This window comes from Balaenoptera acutorostrata, chromosome 5 (genome assembly GCF_949987535.1).
Source record: "Balaenoptera acutorostrata chromosome 5, mBalAcu1.1, whole genome shotgun sequence".
NCBI classification, from domain to species: Eukaryota; Metazoa; Chordata; class Mammalia; order Artiodactyla; family Balaenopteridae; genus Balaenoptera; species Balaenoptera acutorostrata.
In genome coordinates, this window is record NC_080068.1 from 9,069,307 (window position 1) to 9,089,237 (window position 19,931).

Below are 19,931 nucleotides of genomic sequence, written 5' to 3' on the forward strand. Positions count from 1 at the left end.
CAGAAGCGGCTGGCGGCTAGCAGGGACCCAAGCACTCTCTCGGGGTCGCGCACGCAGTGCCAGCTCCGGAAGCCCTTCCCCCCGGACGGAACGGGGGCGCCCGGGCTCCGGCTGCACTCGGGACACGGGCCCAGGCGCCGCTCGCCCAGCGCGCCGGCCGCGGGGGCGGCTGCCTCGCGCCTCCCCCTGCAGCGCGCCGCGGCCGCTGGGCGAGGCGAGGCGAGGCGAGGCAAGGCGGGGGGAGGCGGGCCGAGGGGGCGGGCGAGGGACGCGGGACTCTGGGGAGCTCGGGGGCGGAGAGCAGGAGGCGGCGGGCCCCGGGAAGAAAGGAACATGGCTCCTGCGGCGGACAGCGCCGAGCGCGGCACGGGGCGACGGCGCGCCGGGCGCCAGTGACCGCGATGGTGAACTCGAGCCGCGTGCAGCCGCAGCAGCCCGGGGACGCGAAGCGGACGCCGCCGCCCCGAGCGGCGGGCCCGGGCCGGCTGATGGCGGGCGGGCGGGCCGCGGGCGCCGGCCTCGCCGGCCCGGGCGGCCTCCGCGAGCAGAGGGGCCTGGAGATCGAGATGGAGCGCATCCGGCAGGCGGCCGCGCGGGACCCCCCGGCCGGAGCCTCGGCCTCCCCATCTCCTCCGCTCTCGTCGTGCTCGCGGCAGGCGTGGAGCCGCGACAACCCGGGCTTCGAGGCCGAGGAGGAGGAGGAGGAAGAGGAGGTGGAGGGAGAAGAAGGGGGAATGGTGGTGGAGATGGACGTAGAGTGGCGCCCGGGCAGCCGGAGGTCGGTCGCCTCCTCGGCCGTGAGCTCAGTGGGCGCCCGGGGCCGGGGGCTGGGGGGCTACCACGGCGCGGGCCCTCCGAACGGGAGGCGGCGCCAGCGAGAGGACCAGGGCCCGCCGAGCCCCAGCCCGGCCGGCGGCGGCGGCGGCGGCGGGGACCCGCTGCATCGCCACCTCCCCCTGGACGGGCAGCTGCCCCGAGTGGCCTGGGCCGAGAGGCTGGTTCGCGGGCTGCGAGGTAAGAGCGCGACCCTCGGCGGCTGATGCACAAACCAGAAGTGCGGGCGCCGCCGGAGCCATCGCCCGCGGAGGGCAGCTCTCCGGGGCTCCCGCTCGCGTTCCCATTGCGTCCCCGCCTCCCTAGGAAGCGTCTTCCGCACCTCTGCTAATTCCGTTCTATTTCCGGTACCCAGCACGGAATTCCACTGCGCCCTTGTTGGTGCAAATTTATTGGATACCTCCTTCTTCTAAAAGATGTGTCAGCTTATGTTTACCTTTGGAAATAAGTGAAAGCCGTATTAGAGCGAGGGGGTACATCTGGAGACTTTTTTTTTTTCCTTGTAGGGAAAAAAATATTCTAAGGCAACTAATGGTGGTTGCAACTGCATATTTGCGAATTTCACTAAATAAAAACGAAACTTCTGTGCTAGTACCCATGATCTTTCACTGTCCTGGATGCCCTATTGCCTCTTACTCCTTTCCGGAAAGGGTACGCAGTACAGTGTCCTAGCTGTGGAGGGAGTGTCATTGGACAGTCATTGATGTTGTTTTGGCGGTGTCTGGTTGTTTGGGGGAGAGGGAGCTGTTAAGAACACCACGAATAGAATAAAATGTCTAAGAAAACAGTTGTTCGGCCATTTCTAAGTCTAGGTATTTTGCTAAAACAGTTGCAAAGGAAATGCTAATGTCGTTTAAAAAACTTGAAAGTATGTTTTTAAATAACTAAGTTAATGTTCTTTGAAATTCCAATGAGACAGTGAGGTCATCAGATACCAGCTGTGTGGAAATGTGTCAGAGTTCGGTGCACCCAGCTCTCCAAAAGGCAGGAAAGGAATTTTCAAAATTGCCAGTACCTATTAAGAGGACACAAATTTTCCAAGAGCAAATGGGATCCTGTTTTTGCAAAGTTTTGTCAGAGGCATCTTTGGAAAAGAGTTGAATTGGCTCTTGCCATCCAAGTGACTTTAACCTCTACTTTTAGGAGTTTTCCATTCTCAGTTCTTTTGAAAATTTCCCTTCCCTTCTCTTCCTGTCAGTTTTGAAAATCTTGCACCAAAAGCTATCCAGGTGTCTTTACAGCAACGTGATTAACACCAAGTCAGGCCTATACCCGAACCCCAGTTCTACCACATATTGGCTACATGACCTCGAGCAAATTGCCTAACCTCTCTGATCCCCCGTTTTTGAATTTTTTTTTTTTAAGGAGATAATCATAATACTTAGTTCTTGACTTGGGAGGATTAAATGAGGTGAAACGTAAAACGTGTAGCAAGTCTCTGCCATGTTGTGAGTGCTTCATAAATAGAAATTAAATCATAGATTCTAAAAGTGTACATTTTGGTACTCTTACACAGTGATTACGCTAGTTAATTTGATTCAGAGCATGGTGGGGACCAAAAGATCCTTTTTGAATAACCTGTGTGAGTAGATGAGTAAAAAACTCTCATACTTTTTTAAGGTTGTTCAATTGTTTTAATTGTGCTTTTTAAAGTATTCACTGAAATGAGAGGAGTTTCTTATAAGTTAATAAATAATGGAAAATCATGATCCTGTTAACTCAGCTTAAGTATTTGATAACACTTAATATTCTTTGAATAAACTCAATAATGGAATATAATGAAATGAAATATATGAGTGTATGTATAAGTTTATCTCTTTTAAAGAAAAGTTTCAGAAAATTTACAGTGAATAAGGTAACGGTAAAACTTCTAGTCAAACCTTATCAATGGTCTAATTAGTAGAAGAAGAGAATCATGAAAATCATTTTTACAGAAAAATTTTATTTTATTTCTTTTATGAAGAAATATAATTGATATTCTTGTCACTTATTAAATAACATTTGTTAAATAATTAGTGACTATACTAGGTGCTACCAAAAAAAAAAAAAAAAAAAACTAAAATAGCAGATCACCATTCTCCTATGAACAGAAACCCAGGAAAGTGAAATGAATAACCATGAATGAGTTGTGATTTTTTTTTTCCCCTCTTGGGATACCGATGACAAAAATCTTATATACATTGTATAAGTAGTGCCCAGGGTCAGAAGAGAGAGTGACTTGGAATTTCTAAAGGTAGGAGCAATTACTCAAATTTGAAGTGGTCAGGAGCTTCCCTGGAGGTCTCCAACCTTTGTGACTTTATGTAACTCACTCAGACTTCCCGGGCTCTGTTCCTCATTTATAAAATGGAAGAGTTGAACCTAATCTTCAGGGTCCCTTCTAGCTTCAGCGTACCCTGTGTTGTTGTTAAATGACATGAATCTGAGCTGGACAGCAAATGGTCATTTCTCTCCTTGGATGCTAAATAGATCTATCCTCTTAGCCGGGAGTAAGGTAGCAACGAAGAAATGTTTGAGGCCTGATTATGGGAAGCATTGTGCCTAACTAAGGAATTAAGAATTCACCCCTAAATATTAGGAAGCAGTTGGAAAATTTTGAGGAGGGGCAGAGCACATTGAAAGGGAATCTGAGTCAAGCAGTGTGCTGGGCAGGAGAGCTTGCAGAAGGAGACAGGGAGGCAGGAGGACCAGGTAGGAGGCAGCCAGCGAAGGGGTGATGAAGGCCTGCACCAAAAGAAGCAAAGGATGGCTGAAAGATTGAAAGACTGCTCCAAAACTGAAAGGAATCCCCAACCCAGTGATCTTGTTTACTTTTTGCTTAGCAAACGCTTCTTCATGCAGAGAGAAAATTTGAGACTCTACATGGGTTATCATATTTTCTGAATTTCCAAAGTTGAATGTGTTTTATGGATGCATCAGTTTACTAAAGTCACTTTCTGTTTGTTATTTCAGACATATATGCTTGGTTGGTTTTTTGTTTGTTTTCCTGGAGAAATCATAAAGGACCAGCTGTATTGGTCAGTGTGGGCTAAGCTGCTGTAACAAATAGATACCTCCTCTGCCATTCACTATATTGTACCGTCACTGTCCATATCCAGAACTTCTTTATCATCCCAAATAGAAGGTTTACCCATTAAACACTAACTCCCAGTTCCCCTCCTCTTCCCCGCACCCCCGGCCTCTCTTCCGCTTTCCGACTCTATGCATTTTCCTATACTGGGTACCTCATATTAGTGGAATCACGCAGTATTTGTCCTTTCGCATCTGGCTTATTTCGCTTAGTATAATGTTTTCGAGGTTTATCCATGTTGTAGCATGTATCTGAACTTCATTCATTTTTGATGACTGAATAGTATTCCCTTGTATGTATATACCACATTTTGTTTACCCATTCATCAGTTGATGGACACTGGGGTTGTTTCTACCTTTTGGCTATTATGACTTTCCCTTTATTTTTAATCCAACCCTCACTCCATAATTGCTTCCTTTTCCCTTTTTATTTGCACTATAATTGTGAACAAATGAGATTTTGTATTTTCATTGCATGGGGATTTTTTTTGAGGGAGGGTTGCTACTCTGAGGGGTGTGATAAGGCCATGCTAGTAACAGAATTTGTGCAGTCAACAAACATTTATTGAGCATCTCCCTTGTGGTAGGTACTAGGGATACAGAGATGAATAATACAAGATCCCAACTCCCAAAGAGTTTAGAGTTTAGGAGGGGGGTGAGAAGTGTAAGTAAATCATTGCAACGCCAGGTCCCAGGTGTGGGAGAGACCCAAAGAAGAGAGGACCAGCTCTACCTGGGGAGGTTAGAAGAAGTGAATCTTGAGTTATGTTTTGAAGGATTCAGGGGGGAGTTGGAGGAGGGAAAAATAGAGAAGAAAGACCAAGCAAGCCTGTAGCTCATTGGTACTTTTCCCTGTAGGCAGAGTCAGTGAGGGCTTCAAGCAGGGGGCTGATATGATATCATGCCAATCTGAAGATGATTCTAGCAAGAATGTAGAGAATGGGGTGAGGTGGATAGCGCCAAATGCTGGGAGAATAGGTCAGAATAAAGTGACAAAGGTGATAAAGAAGTGGCAGTTGCACTGACAATCCTCAGTACAACTGAGGATTGTGAGCTGGGATGGAAGAACGCTAGATGAAAGAGAGAAACCATCAGAATTGTGGACCAACTCCATGTGAGGGTTATGAAAAGGGCCTATTCTAGGATGAAACCCATGTTTCTGGGTTGGTACCATTAACCCACACAGGGCAAATAGGTTTCTAGAGAAAGGAAAAAAAGAGAAATCTCAGTTTGGGGCATGTGAGTGTGAGTTGTCTGTGGAATATGCAGGTAGATCTGGCCGTTAGCTGTGGGACATACCCGTCTGCGTCTCAGGAGGGGGCTGCCTAAGAAATTTGAGATTCAAGCGTCAGTATCATAAGGTAGCAACTGACTATTCTGTAGAAAACGGACCAATAGTAAAAAGTCACTTCCTTTTCTGAAGGTGTCCCTGCAATTCAAATCACTATGAAGAAGGATTGTATTTATCTTCCTAAGCAAGGCCCACATGTGTCTAAGCACAAAAACAGGATTCTTTTATGATGTGAGTGCAATGAGAATTTGGTCAGGCTATCCACAATGACTTCAAAGTCCATATGGATTTGGGTCTCCACACCATTCTCAAATCTGGACCAACTAGGCGTCAGAAGTAGGACATTTCAGATTTGGACCTGTTTCTGAAGCCATAAAAGGGCCTCTTCCCGCCACTGTATTGCTGTGCACATAATATTTCTAATTCCCAGAACAACCCCGCAGAAAGGTACTCTTACCTTATTTCCAAATGAGGAAGTAGAGGCTCATGGCGTTAGGTAAGGTCTCACAGCTCCTAAGGGGTTGACCCTTCGTTTGAACACAGCTTGGATTCCAGACCTCCACACTGTACCTCGTCAGGATCAGTGAGTCATAGTGGGTTAGTGTATTTCAGATGGGACAGGGTTGATGTGAGGCAAAAGAGCCACACTGAATTGTTTTTACCAGGAACTGAGATATTAACAGGTGAAATGATACAGTCGCTGGAATTAGCTTCAAAGTAATTGACGACTGGGTGAGGGTTTCCCTGAATCAAGGTTGGTGTTGGGTTGATTACCGTTGAAGCTGGGTGAGGGATACACGGGAGTTCATTATGTCGTTCTCTCTTTGTGATATTTTTTTTATATATTGCAAAATAAAAAGGGTTTGGAAGCATTTGGATAAAAGAGTTGCAAAATGACATTTTTTTCCAAAGTCAGTTATTTATGTTAGAGACCTTTTTGGTGTTTTGGATGACCCATCTCAGAGTTCTCCCATATGCATATTAATAAGTAACACTTATTCTTGAGGTGATGTGCTCTGACTTTGGGCTCTGGCGTTGACTAAGCACCTTCTTACACAGGAAGGAAATTGCATATTGTCCCGTGTCCCCTCATATCATGTTCTCCTAACAGATGGAGACATGTTATGTACTGAACGTGAGTGGCTGGAGGTACACCCTCCGCAGCTGGGATGATGGCGGGAAAAGACAACAGTTGTTTTTGAAGAATGCTCCCATTTTGGACGCGAACGCTGCCCTTCACCATTCTTATTCTGTCATCCCTGATGATAAGTAAACATGGGAAGTAGTTGGCTACAGGACAGCTGTTTTTTCCATTTGTGGATGCAGCATTTCTCACCCATCAGGAGGTGAAGGAATCCCTGTATCCTGAGACTGACCCTACTACATACACACCCAGCGGGGAAACTGGATGACATTTGTAAAGCAATAAGTATTTGAGGAGGTAGCTAGAGAAATTTAGAAAAAAGGAAATGCATAGAAATATACTCACATACAATATAAATAAAAGAGCTTGTTTCTTTTCATTTGAAATGTTTCCTTCAAGGGCTAGAATTAAATTGCCATAGACCATTGCAAATGTAGCCTGAAGAAAATTTGATAGGAGTTTGGTGTTTTCTGTTTATAGGTCAAGCAAAACCATTTGCAAATATTAAGAACCATGACTTTTCCTTCGTGCATAATTGTTTATAAACCATGGGAAAGAGTGAAATCACTAACCAAGTGAGACAAGGCAGCAGTCTCTCCGGATGGTCAAGGGACTAGCAATTTCCACTTATGTGTATATTTTAGGCCTGGCCTCCAAAAGAAATACGCCCAGAGAAATGGTGTGGTTTTGTCCAGGGCTACTGAACCTAATATTTGGTTGCCTCTGTGTTATTCTGAGCTGCAATTTTCCATGTCATCTAAGTTCGTAATAATTCTTTACTATGATGGAGTTTCAGCGAGCAAACGTTCTGCTTGGGGCATTTCTTCTGAGTGAGTAATCCCCTGACAACCACCAGGTGTTGGCAGAAGCAAACCTGGTCATAAGTCATGCTCCCCTTTCGGCGTGGTGAAACCTAGGACGCGTAACCCAGTGTCTTTGAGGGCAGATGCTGATTTTTCCTAAAGGAAATTTGGGAGAAAAGAAGAAAAGGAAATGAAATACCCCAATTTAGGAGTAGAACTAATGTACGATTATAAGACTTAAAAAGTACATAAACACTAGCAATGAAGTCATTTCTTCCAAGTGCAAGACCATATACCATTTTCCCCTTGTTCTCTGTGTGGCTGGATTGTGGCATCAGTGGCTCTGTGAGTTTCTGTGATGGAAAGGGTTAACGTCTGTGGGAGAGAAGTGTGAGGCAATTTGCCATTAACAGCTGACCTAATCTAACAGAAAGAATTGAGAGGTTTGTCTTTTTTGGAAAACACTAAGGCTCTTCCAAGTAACCAGCAATGTGACTTGACCACACTGTTCAATAGCGGGGGTTTGGACGGCCACCATGTCTGTCTGCTGGCTGCGTCCACAACTGTGGGATCTCTCTCCAGCCAGCTCACCACGGCTTATGTCATCTTCGCTCAGCCGGCCCAACGCTTTTTCCATCTGCTGGAACATGGGGCACAGTTGCTGCTTTTACCCTTTCTCCAATGAGAGAGAGAAGGCGGATGAGTTTGTTGCTTTTAATTTAAAAAGCATACGTTAATTGGCATTTAAAAAAACTGTTCAGCTAAGCATGTTTAGTGTAATCAGTCAGCACTGAATTTCTTAAAAGGCAAAAATGGGTACAGAGCAGAGATTTTACACCAGTGTGTTAGAAGCTTGATAGATGTTTCCATAATGAAATGGTGCTCCAGCCAGGACCTCTTTTCATCAGGGGTGACCTAAAAAGTATCGTTTGCAGTGTTACATCATGTACTAACGAGGATAATTAATTTAGTAACACAGTAATTCCTCCCGCATATAGGAAGGACTGATGTGCTTGCATAATTATTAAACCTAAATTTCCTCTTCTCTTTCTAAATTTTTACTAAGATATTTTCTAATGAGGTTGGGAGTTTAGACAACGATCAGATCATTGCCTTGTGTTTTGCACATCTGGGGGGATAGTAGAGGCTGATGTATTCCTAAATTAGAGGTACTCCTGCTAAAACCATTTCTCGGTTGCCTTTAGAGCATGCTAAAAAAAATACAGGAGAATCTCCCTTAAAGGTATACTGTTTTTTATGTGTTTTTCCTTTTGCCATTCATGAGACTTTTTTAAAATAAAATGACATCTTTTATTACTCTTTTAAAGGTCTCTGGGGAACAAGACTCATGGAGGAAAGCAGCACTGACCGAGAGAAATACCTTAAAAGCGTTTTACGGGAACTGGCCACGTATCTCCTTTTTCTCATAGTCTTGTGCATCTGTAAGTAGAACATTTTCTTCCACTAGAGGAAAAGTTTTGCAAATATTTGACCTGTGAAAATCATGATTAAGAGGAACTGTAGATGCACCAGTTAACGGTTAATTCAGAAGTTCTCTTCTCTGTTATCAATTCCAATTTACAATTTGGTAAAGCTCTCCTCTCTCCTCTGGTGAACACTGATCAAAATTCGGCGTTATTTGATTGGCCCGTTTGTTGTCAGTTGTGACCATTTTCACTATGAGATGCACAGGGCAACCTGCCCAGACACCAGGTAACCAAGTAAAAGGATTTTTGTGTTAGATTCTTAACAATAATTACAGCATCACTAGTATTACATCAATTAATGTAAAGTGTACGCAGGAAATATTTTCCAAGTTTAACTCTCAGAAAATACAAATAATGTCACCTAATATTGCTTTTATGGCTATTTATACTTAGAAGTCCCCTTTTCTTGGATTCGGATGTGTTGTGTGGATGCCTTCATTCTAACTAATCGTTTCTTCCAAATCTTCAATAATCGTAGATTTTTACTCTGTAGGAAACTTACTGCAGACTCATCTCTTTCTGTTTTCTTTTTCCTTTCTTCTTTCAATACATTCCTGCATTGTCTGGGAGGGGAGGGGTGCCTTAGCCAGAAACAAGTCTTAGAAACCGTTTGCCTCAAAGTCCAGAAGGTCACGGGCAATGGACTTAATCCTCTGAATCAAAGGATATTGGATGATGGAGTTCTGTCGTGTCCTCTCTAAAGCCCTTTATGAGAACAGACAGGAAGCAGATTTATGACCACCAGGACCTCTTAGCGTATTCCTCAGGGAAAGGAGTTTGTTCTTACAGTGTACACTTGCAAATGCTTAAAAAGCAACATCAGCCTTGGAAAGAGTTCCCTTCTTTGTAAATGGAGAGAGTCATGATTTAATCAATACTTTAATAATGCCATTCTTATTACATTAAAATTGACCACCTTGAATTTAATTGACTAAGTGCTAAAAGCTTCCTTTAAAAATGTTTTTTGTTTACTAGATTTATAAGAAGATGTGTACGTTGAACATAAAAGATTAAGGAAACATTTAAGCTTTTGATATTTGTAATTTTAAGAAATTGAACATTGATTTATTTAATATCCCCACACTGGTTTTTACTAATACTGGTAAGCTCTTAATGAGCCTCAAACAGGGCATGACTTCTTCTCACATTTTCTGAGAATTTGACTATCCAAGTGGGAACTTAAGAAAAAGAAAAAAAAAGTTATTTAAGCTAAAAAGTATATTTGTATGAACAACATTTGTTTTCTTGCTTTTTTCTTCCTAATTTTCTGAACTTTTCTGTTGTTTGTTTAGGAAGGAATCTCTCATTACTTTTAAAAGCATGTTATGTAAGAAATGCTGAAAACCTAGAAATGATCTATTCAGTACATTAAAAGTTATTAAGCAAGAGATGTGATATTTTTTAACTTTTATGTTCTAAGCTGTTAGAACTTAGAGTAAATGCTGAAGTCACGTTTGCTTCCAGCCTAGAAATGGTGCTTAAGTATTAAACTTCAGTGGCCTTAAATTTTAACAGGTAGATTAGAATCATTATTATTACTAATTTTTTTCGAGCATGACGCATACATTCATACGTAGATTTTATGCAAAATATAAGCACTCCTATAAGTCTAAAATTTCAGTGTTCCCCAAAATTGCCTGAACATCAGAATCACCAAGAGAATTTTTTTTATAATTACAGTTTGCCTGGATCTACTAAATCAAAGACTTCCAGATATGGCCCAGAGAAGTGAATTTTCAGATGCACTGACAAGGTTTGGGAACTAGGCCAGATACATAAACTGAATAGCTAGAGTTTTAGGAAACAAGCTTGTCGTATAACTAACTAGTGTTTTCTTGTTTATTTTAGAATTTTTATGCTTCTTGTTCTTTTTCACACTAATCACATTTTTTCTTCTTATATCAGCTACATTTTTTACATAGGCAAAGTTTTTTTTTCAAAATATTGTAGAATCTCTGGGTAAGAAGGAATCTTGGCAGTCATGGATCGAACCTCCACTGAATGCTAAAATTCCCCCCTGCAACATCCTTCCCAAAAGGTCAGTCATCCTGCCTCCAATTGAGCAAGAGTTCCAGGTTAAGGGACTGACTCCTTTGAAATAGTTAATTTTATTTTTCTATGGCTGTGTTAGAAAGTTCTTCCTTATGCAAAACCAAAGTCTGTCCTCATCTAACTTCCCCTCTTAGTTCTACTCTCTAAGCCAACCTAATACCAGGGACCTTTCCCATGTCTCTCTTCCAGTTTAGCCCATCAGAAGTTTGGAGACAGACGTTCAATCTCCTCCAAGTCTTCTCTAGGTTAAACCTTTCCAGTTCCCTTAGCTGTTGATCATGTGATTGGAGACATGCCTTTGAACAACCCACCTGATAGAAACTCCCTCCAGTTTATCAGAGTCCCCCCCCCCTTTTTTTTAAAGGGGGCGCATTTATTGTCACTGTTCCAAATGTACCAAAAAAATTAGAAAATAACCCCCAACTCAATTCCCCTCACCTCCACAACATTCTCCCCAACACAAATAATTTTTCCCAAAACCACAAACATAAACTGGTTCTGATATTCTCATAAACAGTGCACCTAAGCTGCGTCTTTATTCCCGTCTTGCCCCTAGGTTCTTCATGACCATTTTTGTTTGTTTGTTTTGTTTTGTTTTGTTTTTTAGATTCCATATATATGTGTTAGCATACGGTATTTGTTTTTCTCTTTCTGACTTACTTCACTCTGTATGACAGACTCTAGGTCCATCCACCTCACTACAAATATCTCAATTTCGTTTCTTTTTCTGGCTGAGTAATATTCCATTGTATATATGTGTCACATCTTCTTTATCCATTCATCTGTCGATGGACACTTAGGTTGCTTCCATGTCCTGGCTATTGTAAATAGAGCTGCAGTGAACATTGTGGTACATGACTTTTTTTGAATTATGGTTTTCTCAGGGTATATGCCCAGTACTGGGATTGCTGGGTCGTATGGTAGTTCTATTTTTAGTTTTTTAAGGAACCTCCATACTGTTCTCCATAGTGGCTGTATCAATTTACATTCCCACCAACAGTGCAAGAGGGTTCCCTTTTCTCCACACCCTCTACAGCATTTATTGTTTGTGGATTTTTTGATGATGGCCATTCTGACTGGTGTGAGATGATACCTCATTGTAGTTTTGATTTGCATTTCTCTAATGATTAGTGATGTTGAGCATTCTTTCATGTGTTTATTGGCAATCTGTATATCTTCTTTGGAGAAATGTCTATTTAGGACTTCTGCCCATTTTTGGATTGGGTTGTTTGTTTTTTTGATATTGAGCTGCATGAGTTGCTTGTAAATTTTGGAGATTAATCCTTTGTCAGTTTCTTCATTTGCAAATATTTTCTCCCATTCTGAGGGTTGTCTTTTCGTCTTGTTTATGGTTTCCTTTGCTGTGCAAAAGCTTTTAAGTTTCATTAGGTCCCATTTGTTCATTTTTGTTTTTATTTCCATTTCTTTAGGAGGTGGGTCAAAAAGGATCTTGCTGTGATTTATGTCATAGAGTGTTCTGCCTATGTTTTCCTCTAAGAGTTTGATAGTGTCTGGCCTTACATTTAGGTCTTTAATCCATTTTGAGTTTATTTTTTGTGTATGGTGTTAGGGAGTGTTCTAATGTCATTCTTTTACAGGTAGCTGTCCAGTTTTCCCAGCACCACTTATTGAAGAGGCTGTCTTTTCTCCATTGTATATTCTTGACTCCTTTATCAAAGATGAGGTGACCATATGTGCGTGGGTTTATCTGTGGGCTTTCTCTCCTGTTCCATTGATCTGTATTTCTGTTTTTGTGCCAGTACCATACTGTCTTGATTACTGTAGCTTTGTAGCATAGTCTGAAGTCAGGGCACCCGATTCCTCCAGCTCCGTTTTTCTTTCTCAAGATTGCTTTGGCTACTCGGGGTCTTCTGTGTATCAGAGTCCCTTTGAATGTGCAGCGGGAGCCTCATCATGAAAGAGTGGAGCAGTGGGGCCATGAGCATCCTCATCCAGATACTGCACTGTGGTCCATGCGTTCTACCATTGCCTGACCCTTCATATACCTCATTCCTTACTCTCTTCACCAAAAGCTTATAAAGCACTGTGTTCCCCAGCCAGTATCTGAGTACATTTTCCTGGAACATAATGCAGGCCTTCCCTTTCAGCTCTGTTCAATTTCAACTCATGGTGATCTCCTCATCGTTCCAATCTAGTGAAATTATCTTGCATCTAGATTCATCCACCTCATATATCAGCTATCCCCCTCAGCTTCATAGCGTCAGCAGAGTTGATGCCATCCAGGTCCTTATCCTAGTAAATCAATAAATCAAAAAGGATTGATCTAAGAACATCAGTCCATTTAGTCAAAGGTCTTTGGGTGGAGTTTACTGAATTATATTATCATCTAGCTCAGACTATTCGTGAAATAGGATAAGAGGGATTTTTTTCAAATGCCTGTCTGAATAATGAATAACTCCACAGTTCTTCTGACCTGTTAGCTAATCTATCAGCTGCTGACCAAATTAAAAAGGATAAGCAGGCATGATTCACCTCTAGGAAAGCCTTGCTGGCTCCTAGTGATTGAGTCCTTTCCCCATCGTTCAAAAACCATCTTTTTAATTACCAGTTTTAAAATCTTCTCAGCAATGTCAACATCAAATGACTGATAATATCAAGCTCATTGCTTTGTGGGTAAATGAGATAAATACTTATCCCTGTGCCTTGGATATTAGAAATACTTTATATGAAGTAGATAGGGTTCTGGAAGGCAGCCTGACATAGTAGGAAAAGTATAGATTTTTTGGCATCACAGAGATCTGAGTTCAAATGCCAGTTCTACCACTTACACACTAGGTCAACTCAAGCAAGTTAGTTAACCTTTCTGAGCCTTTGTCTTCTCCTCTGTAAAATACTTATTTTGAAAGATTCTATAGGGATTAGGAATAATACACGAAAAGATCCTAAGATGCTGTCTGTCATATAATAGTAATAAGAGCAAATATGTCCCGACGATTGTTGACAATGTCTGAATTCTCTCATCAGTAGGTTCTAAGAAGTATAGGTTCAAATTGTTTGGACATTCATTTGGAGCACCTAGGTGCCCATCAAGAGCTTATTTTCTGGACTTCCCTGGTGGCACAGTGGTTAAGAATCCGCCTGCCAATGCAAGGGACACGGGTTCGAGCCCTGGTCCAGGAAGATCCCACATGCCGCGGAGCAACTAAGTCCGTGCGCCACAACTACTGAGCCTGTGCTCTAGAGCCCGCGAGCCACAAATACTGAAGCCCGCATGCCTAGAGCCCGTGCACCGCAACAAAGAGTAGCCCCTGCTCGCCACAACTAGAGAAAGCCTGCGCGCAGCAATGAAGACCCAATGCAGCCAAAAATAAATAAATAAAAGCTTATTTTCCATCTTATCAGTGTTGGTTCTCGTCCCTATGGCTTTAAAATCAGTCTCCTTCACCAAGAGGACAGGAATACCATGGAAACTAAGTAATCCCACTTTCCCTGTAATTTAGAATTTATTCTTACTTAAAACCTAAGGTTGCTATGAATTTATCATTAAAGTACTTACTTATATATGGGTTACAGCTATAAATAGTAATGGTATTTCTCTGTGTGAGTTAGATGCTGAAATTAAAGAAAGGAATAAATCGTATTATAGAAGATCTTTGTGAAAGACAAAGGAAAGTCTTTGGTGAATCTATGATAAAAATATAGTTGCCACTTCTTTTTTTCTGCTCTCTCTACTCATTCTATAAAATTGCTCAGATCTTCTATTCTTACACATAATAATAGAAATCACACACAAAAAGTTCAGTCAGCATCGTAGAAATGTAATATTTCTATGTGTCAAAGAAATAGACAAAATTAAAAGGCAGAAAACAATTGTAAAGCATACTTATAAGAAATACGACAAAAAATTAATATTTTAACACATTTGGAACCCACAAATCACTGAGAAAAACACTAAGACTTCAGTAAATACTTTACAGAATAGAAAGTATAACACCTTTCACAGAGTAGAAAATACAGTCGATTAGTGTGGGAAAGTCTTTAACCTTAAACTCACTAGTATCCAAAGAAGTTATGAAAATGGAGAAAGAAACAACATAATCATAATGCAGCATGGTATGTCCTAGGACAGGAAGAGCTCTTTTAAGAAGAAACCTATGAATCTCCATTTCTTTATCTCTGGAAGGAGACTTTGCCTTGTATTCTAAAAAGAGAAATGAATAGTATCAAATCCACACTTTGTACACCTTAAACTGACACCATGTTGTATGTCAATCGTATGTCACTAAAAAAGAAATTAATATTTTATTTTACCTGTAAAAATCTCGCAAGGATGATAGCGTAGAGATAGTTTTCTGAATTTCTAAGGGAATCCATGCAGGTTCATTGTTGATAACCAGGTCAGTGAAATCAAAGGCAGTGGGTTAATCATCACGCTGGGGGAGCTACTTCCTTTTCTGGTGACAGACATTCATCTCCCCACAGAGCTTCCCCCGCAAACATGTGCAGTCTTAAGTTCACAGGCTACAGTCCGTGGGAAGTAACTGCTAAAGACCAGCTATGGCTGGAAAGCTCTCTGTCCTTTTCAGTACTGGACAAAAAACTACAATAACAAGAAAGGTAGATTCACATATAAATATTACTTTACACATGGCCTTCACTCCACGTGCATAGCTTTCTCTTTATTTCTTCGTGGTAACGTCTGTGTAAATATTACATGCTCTTCTCTCTTGTTTTAAAACAAAAATTACACTACTTAATACAGGCAGGCATTCACAAAAGCACTTGTGTTGACAACCTCTGTCCCTCAAAGATTTCCATCACAACTTGTTACTTACCTTTGAATTTTTTTTAAAAAAATTATTAGCACCTTTAATTATTATTTGTTTATTTATTTATTTATGGCTGTGTTGGGTCTTCGTTTCTGTGCGAGGGCCCCCTCTAGTTGCGGCAAGCGGGGGCCACTCTTCATCGCGGTGCGCGGGCCTCTCACTATCGCGGCCTCTCGTTGCAGAGCACAGGCTCCAGACGTGCAGGCTCAGCAGTTGTGGCTCACGGGCCTAGTTGCTCCACGGCATGTGGGATTTTCCCAGACCAGGGCTCGAACCCGCGTCCCCTGCATTGGCAGGCAGATTCTCAACCACTGCGCCACCAGGGAAGCCCACCTTTGAATTTTAACCAAAACTGCGTTAAAATATTTGGGAGTGTTAGTCACTTTAATCCGCCTCTCTGGTTTATTCTGCAGCCTCACTCTGCCTGCTGAAAGGCCCTCACCCAGGTCACCAGGGACGTCTTAATTGCCAAATTTTATGGGCTCCTTTTAGCCTTTCTCTCGAGACATTTGGCATTCTGCAAACTCCCCTCTCTGGCTTCTGTGACTCTCTCTCTTCCTGTATTCCTCCTTACTCTATTCACTTTCTTCATTTTTTTCTTTCTGAAATGTGTTTAGACAGAGGGTTCTCTGTGACTGGGTCTTTGGCTTTCTCTTCAAGGGATCTTTCCTGCAGCTTCAACTGGTCCTGTACGCTGGTGCTCCCAAGTCCCTCTCGACCTCTCATGGACCGCAGATCTTGTGCCAGCTTTTACTGGACCTCTCCACCGGTGCATCTCAGGGGCACCCTTAACATTTCTCAACCTGGACTCATCCTGTCCATCCAAACATGCTTTGCTCACGTTCTCTGTCTGGGTTACTATTAACGTCACCCCCGTAAATGCCTCTCCCCAAACCTGGGCATCATCCTAGATGCTTTCTCTCTCTCCTCTCGTGGGATCATTCCACGTACTTCTTCCTCTGTAGTGCCTCTCAAGTCTGTCTTCTTTCGTAGATTGCTGTTGTCCCTCTTTTTAACCTTTATTATCTCTCTCCTGGATTATTCATTTATTGAGTCAATGGACTGTTGAGTAATTTAATTAAGAACATACATAGCCCTGGCCTTACATGTGGTAAGTGATGAGAAAGAAGACAGCTGGGGAAGAGGATTCCCCGAAGAGAAGGCCTCTCTGAGGCCTGAAGCAAGAATGGGAGCCAGTCAGTTGAAGAGGGGACTGTGTGGGTGAATGTTCTGAGGCAGGAAAGAGCTCAGAACATTCCAGAAGCTGAGTGAAGATAGTGATTGGAGAGAGTGCTATCAGATAAGGTCAGGGGTCAGAGACCCTACAGGTCCGGTAGGCTTCGGTAAGGGGAAGCCAGGGTTTTAAGTAGGGGGTGGTAAGATTTATTTAAATTTAAAATGGTGGCTCTGAATGCCACTGGAGCACAGACTGGATGGGACCCGATGTCTGCACGTTAGGACTCCCAGGCACTGGCTCTGGACTGCTGTCTCTGAAACCAGATTAAATCAGGTCACTCTTTTCATCGGACATGCTGTCACCACCTCACCTTCGAGATAAAGTTTGAAATCTTTACCTGATAGACTAGTCTTTCACTGTATGATCTTTGCTTACTTCTTCCGACCTGTGAATATCTGGTACTTCCACCACATCAAACTAATTACGAGTCTCAAAAAGGCCTTGGACTGTGCTGTCCCTTTCCTGTCAGTCTGTTTAGTTCCTCCTCATCCTTCAAGGTCAGCTCAAGAGCCAGATCTACGGAGAGGCCTGTATCAGCCAGCCCCCTCCCATAGTGGGCGCCCCTCACGCTGGATTGCAGACACGTTCGCGCACTTGTCTCCCTCAGTGCGGGCCGGGGAGGGGAGCAGCAAGGGTTGCTGGCAGGTACATCTCAGAGGTAGCACATAGATCTTCTCCCTAAATGTCGGCCACTTGGCCCATTTTCATTTTCTCTCGTGTTCACTCGTACTTCTTTTCGTTCACAAACAGAACTTTTCCTAATATGACAGCTGAAGCGATGCAAGCCTCAACTTTCTTTGGTTTCTGAATAGCACTTTGCCTTGATACAGCACTTTTTAGTTCGTAGAATCCCTGCAGATATCTGTTCCTATTTTATCTCCACCGTGTCCCTGTGAGGATACTGTACAACACAGAGCTTGCAGAGAAGTCAGGGTTCCTGTTCAACGTGATGGCATCACTCTGTGGCAGATGACCTAGAATACTGGGACCGAAGCACCTTGGTCCTACTGTCTCTACATCTGGTGTATTTATATTTGTGCTGCGGTTTTGATTTCCTCTTTGGCTGGCCCAAGATGACTAACAGAAAAATATTTTTAATTTCTAAATGGTTCAGTTTTATCTATCTTGGTTCATCCTTTTAAAATAATTTTCTGCATTTGTGGTTTAAAAACTATTGTTTGGTTAGTTTTGGGGGCTTTTTTGGGAGGGGGTTGTTTGTTTTGGAGGTTTTTGTTTGTTTTTTTGGCTTTAAACAACAAAAATTTATTCTCTCACAGTTCTGGAGGATAGAAGTCTGAAATCAGGGTGCCTGCAGGGCCGTGCTCCCTCTGAAACCTGTAGGGCATCCTTCCTTGCCTCTTCCTCACTTGTGGGAGTTTACCTGCACTCTTTGGTATCCTTGGCGTGTAGCGGGATCATTCCAATCCTTCATCTTCACTGGGCATTCTCCCTGTGTCCCTCTTTCTTCACATGGCCATCTCCTTATAAGGACACCTGCCTGGTGGATTTTTAATTTTAGGGTCTTACTGGTGTTGTCTTTGTGGCCCAGAATATGATGAATTTTCTACATCTTCCATGGATATTTGAAAAAGAATGTGAGTGATCTCTTTTGATACAGTATAAAGTTTGATATATATATAATACAGTAAGTCATATGTTCTATATAAAACCCCTAATATCCCGAGGTCATTTTTATCTTCTTTCTCTGTCAAAGATTGAGAGATATAAATTTGTTTCCAACTGCTATTGTGGTTTTGGTAATTCTCCTTCTGTTACTAGAAGACATTGCTTTATATATCTTGATATTGTTACTCAATACATAAAAGTTCATTATAGTTATATCATTGTGTAAAGTATCATTTATCAATAAAAGATAATCTTTTTCTTTAACTCAGTACTCACCTTATAATCTCCTTTGTCAGCTGATTGCAATACCACTTAACACCTTTTGTATATCTAATATATATTCTCTCATTCCTTTATTTTTAACTTCATTTTGAATGGGTCTCATAAAAATTCTAAAAATACATTTTTAAATTTTTTAACCAATATTTAAGACTTTGTCATCTAGTAAGTTTGAGCTCTTTACGCTTCATGCTTTTGTCAAATTTCTGCCATCTTATTTTTCCTCTCTTTTACACTTTCTTGTTATTTTTCATTTCTCTTTTTCTTTTTGTTACATTGGAAATTTTTTCTTTGTTTTTTATTCCACTGACTTGGAGTTTATACAGTGCAATCCCCTTTATATAGTTTTTAGTATTTAAGCCTGTATTTTCTCAACCATATTAAGAATAAAATGGTGTCTATAGCCTATTTTTAAATGAGACCATGTTTTAAGACAGCTTTAGTTAGTTTACATGCTGATTAGTTGGTGATGCTGTGATAATGTTTTTTTATTCTGGCTTATTTCATAGAAAATCGAATCTGAGAGTTAAGACAAGGACTAAATAGCAGAAAAAAATATATGCACATAGGATATATGTGTCCTTTACCTTATATTTTTAAAATTTTTCCTCTCCTTTCTGATCCTCGTTTATGGTTATTTCATGCTGTAACTTTTTTCTTTACAATTCAGTTCATTTAAAGAGTGTATGTTACCTTCCAAGTGGGCTTTCCCCATCAGGGACTGAAAGGAGAAACGATATAACAGTCTTACATTTCTATTGCATTTAACAGTATGCAAAATCTGTGTTCACATACATTTCTCCCAGTGAACTACACAAAAGCCTTAGATGTTATTATTCCCATTTTCTAGATAATGAAACTCAAGCTCAGAAAAATTAAATACTTGACCAAGATCCCAAGATACCGAGACCCACAATTATGAACACAGAGGCTGACTTAAGGGTGAAGGAAATCTTAAACTCAAACCCAAATCGTTCTGATTTCAAATCCCAGGGGGTCCTTTAGCTACAGCCTAGCTGGACTCGTGATGCAGCCGACCCCTGGAGTGTGTGGAGCTGTCACTCGAAGATATCCCTTGGACCAGCCCACTGCCCGGCACGGGGGAGGGACGGAGTTAACGTTAGCTGATTGAAGGTGTTAAAATCATCATCCCCGTCAACACTAGGTGGCATTGTTTCTCTGGATGTCCAGCAGGTGGCACTGCATAGCCAAGAGGATGTATCCCTTCCCTTTCAGTGAAGCTATTAAAGTCCATACAGGTCCTGAGAATTTCAGAAGCAATCAATATTAACAATACAGGCAGGACAGGGCTTCCCTGG

At 41.9% G+C, this 19,931-nt stretch overlaps 1 protein-coding gene across 1 annotated transcript in view; it reads left to right on the plus strand.

The window, feature by feature from the left end:
- Positions 1 to 257: 257 nt before the first annotated feature.
- The window catches only part of PKD2 (polycystin 2, transient receptor potential cation channel), a 56,692-nt gene continuing 37,018 nt past the window's right edge, over positions 258 to 19,931 (plus strand). Inside the window, exons 1-2 of the mRNA XM_028166982.2 lie at positions 258 to 1,014; positions 8,470 to 8,583. Of these exons, the coding sequence (XP_028022783.2) occupies positions 402 to 1,014; positions 8,470 to 8,583 (727 nt within the window). The 5' untranslated portion in view covers positions 258 to 401. The remainder of the gene's footprint in view (positions 1,015 to 8,469; positions 8,584 to 19,931) is intronic.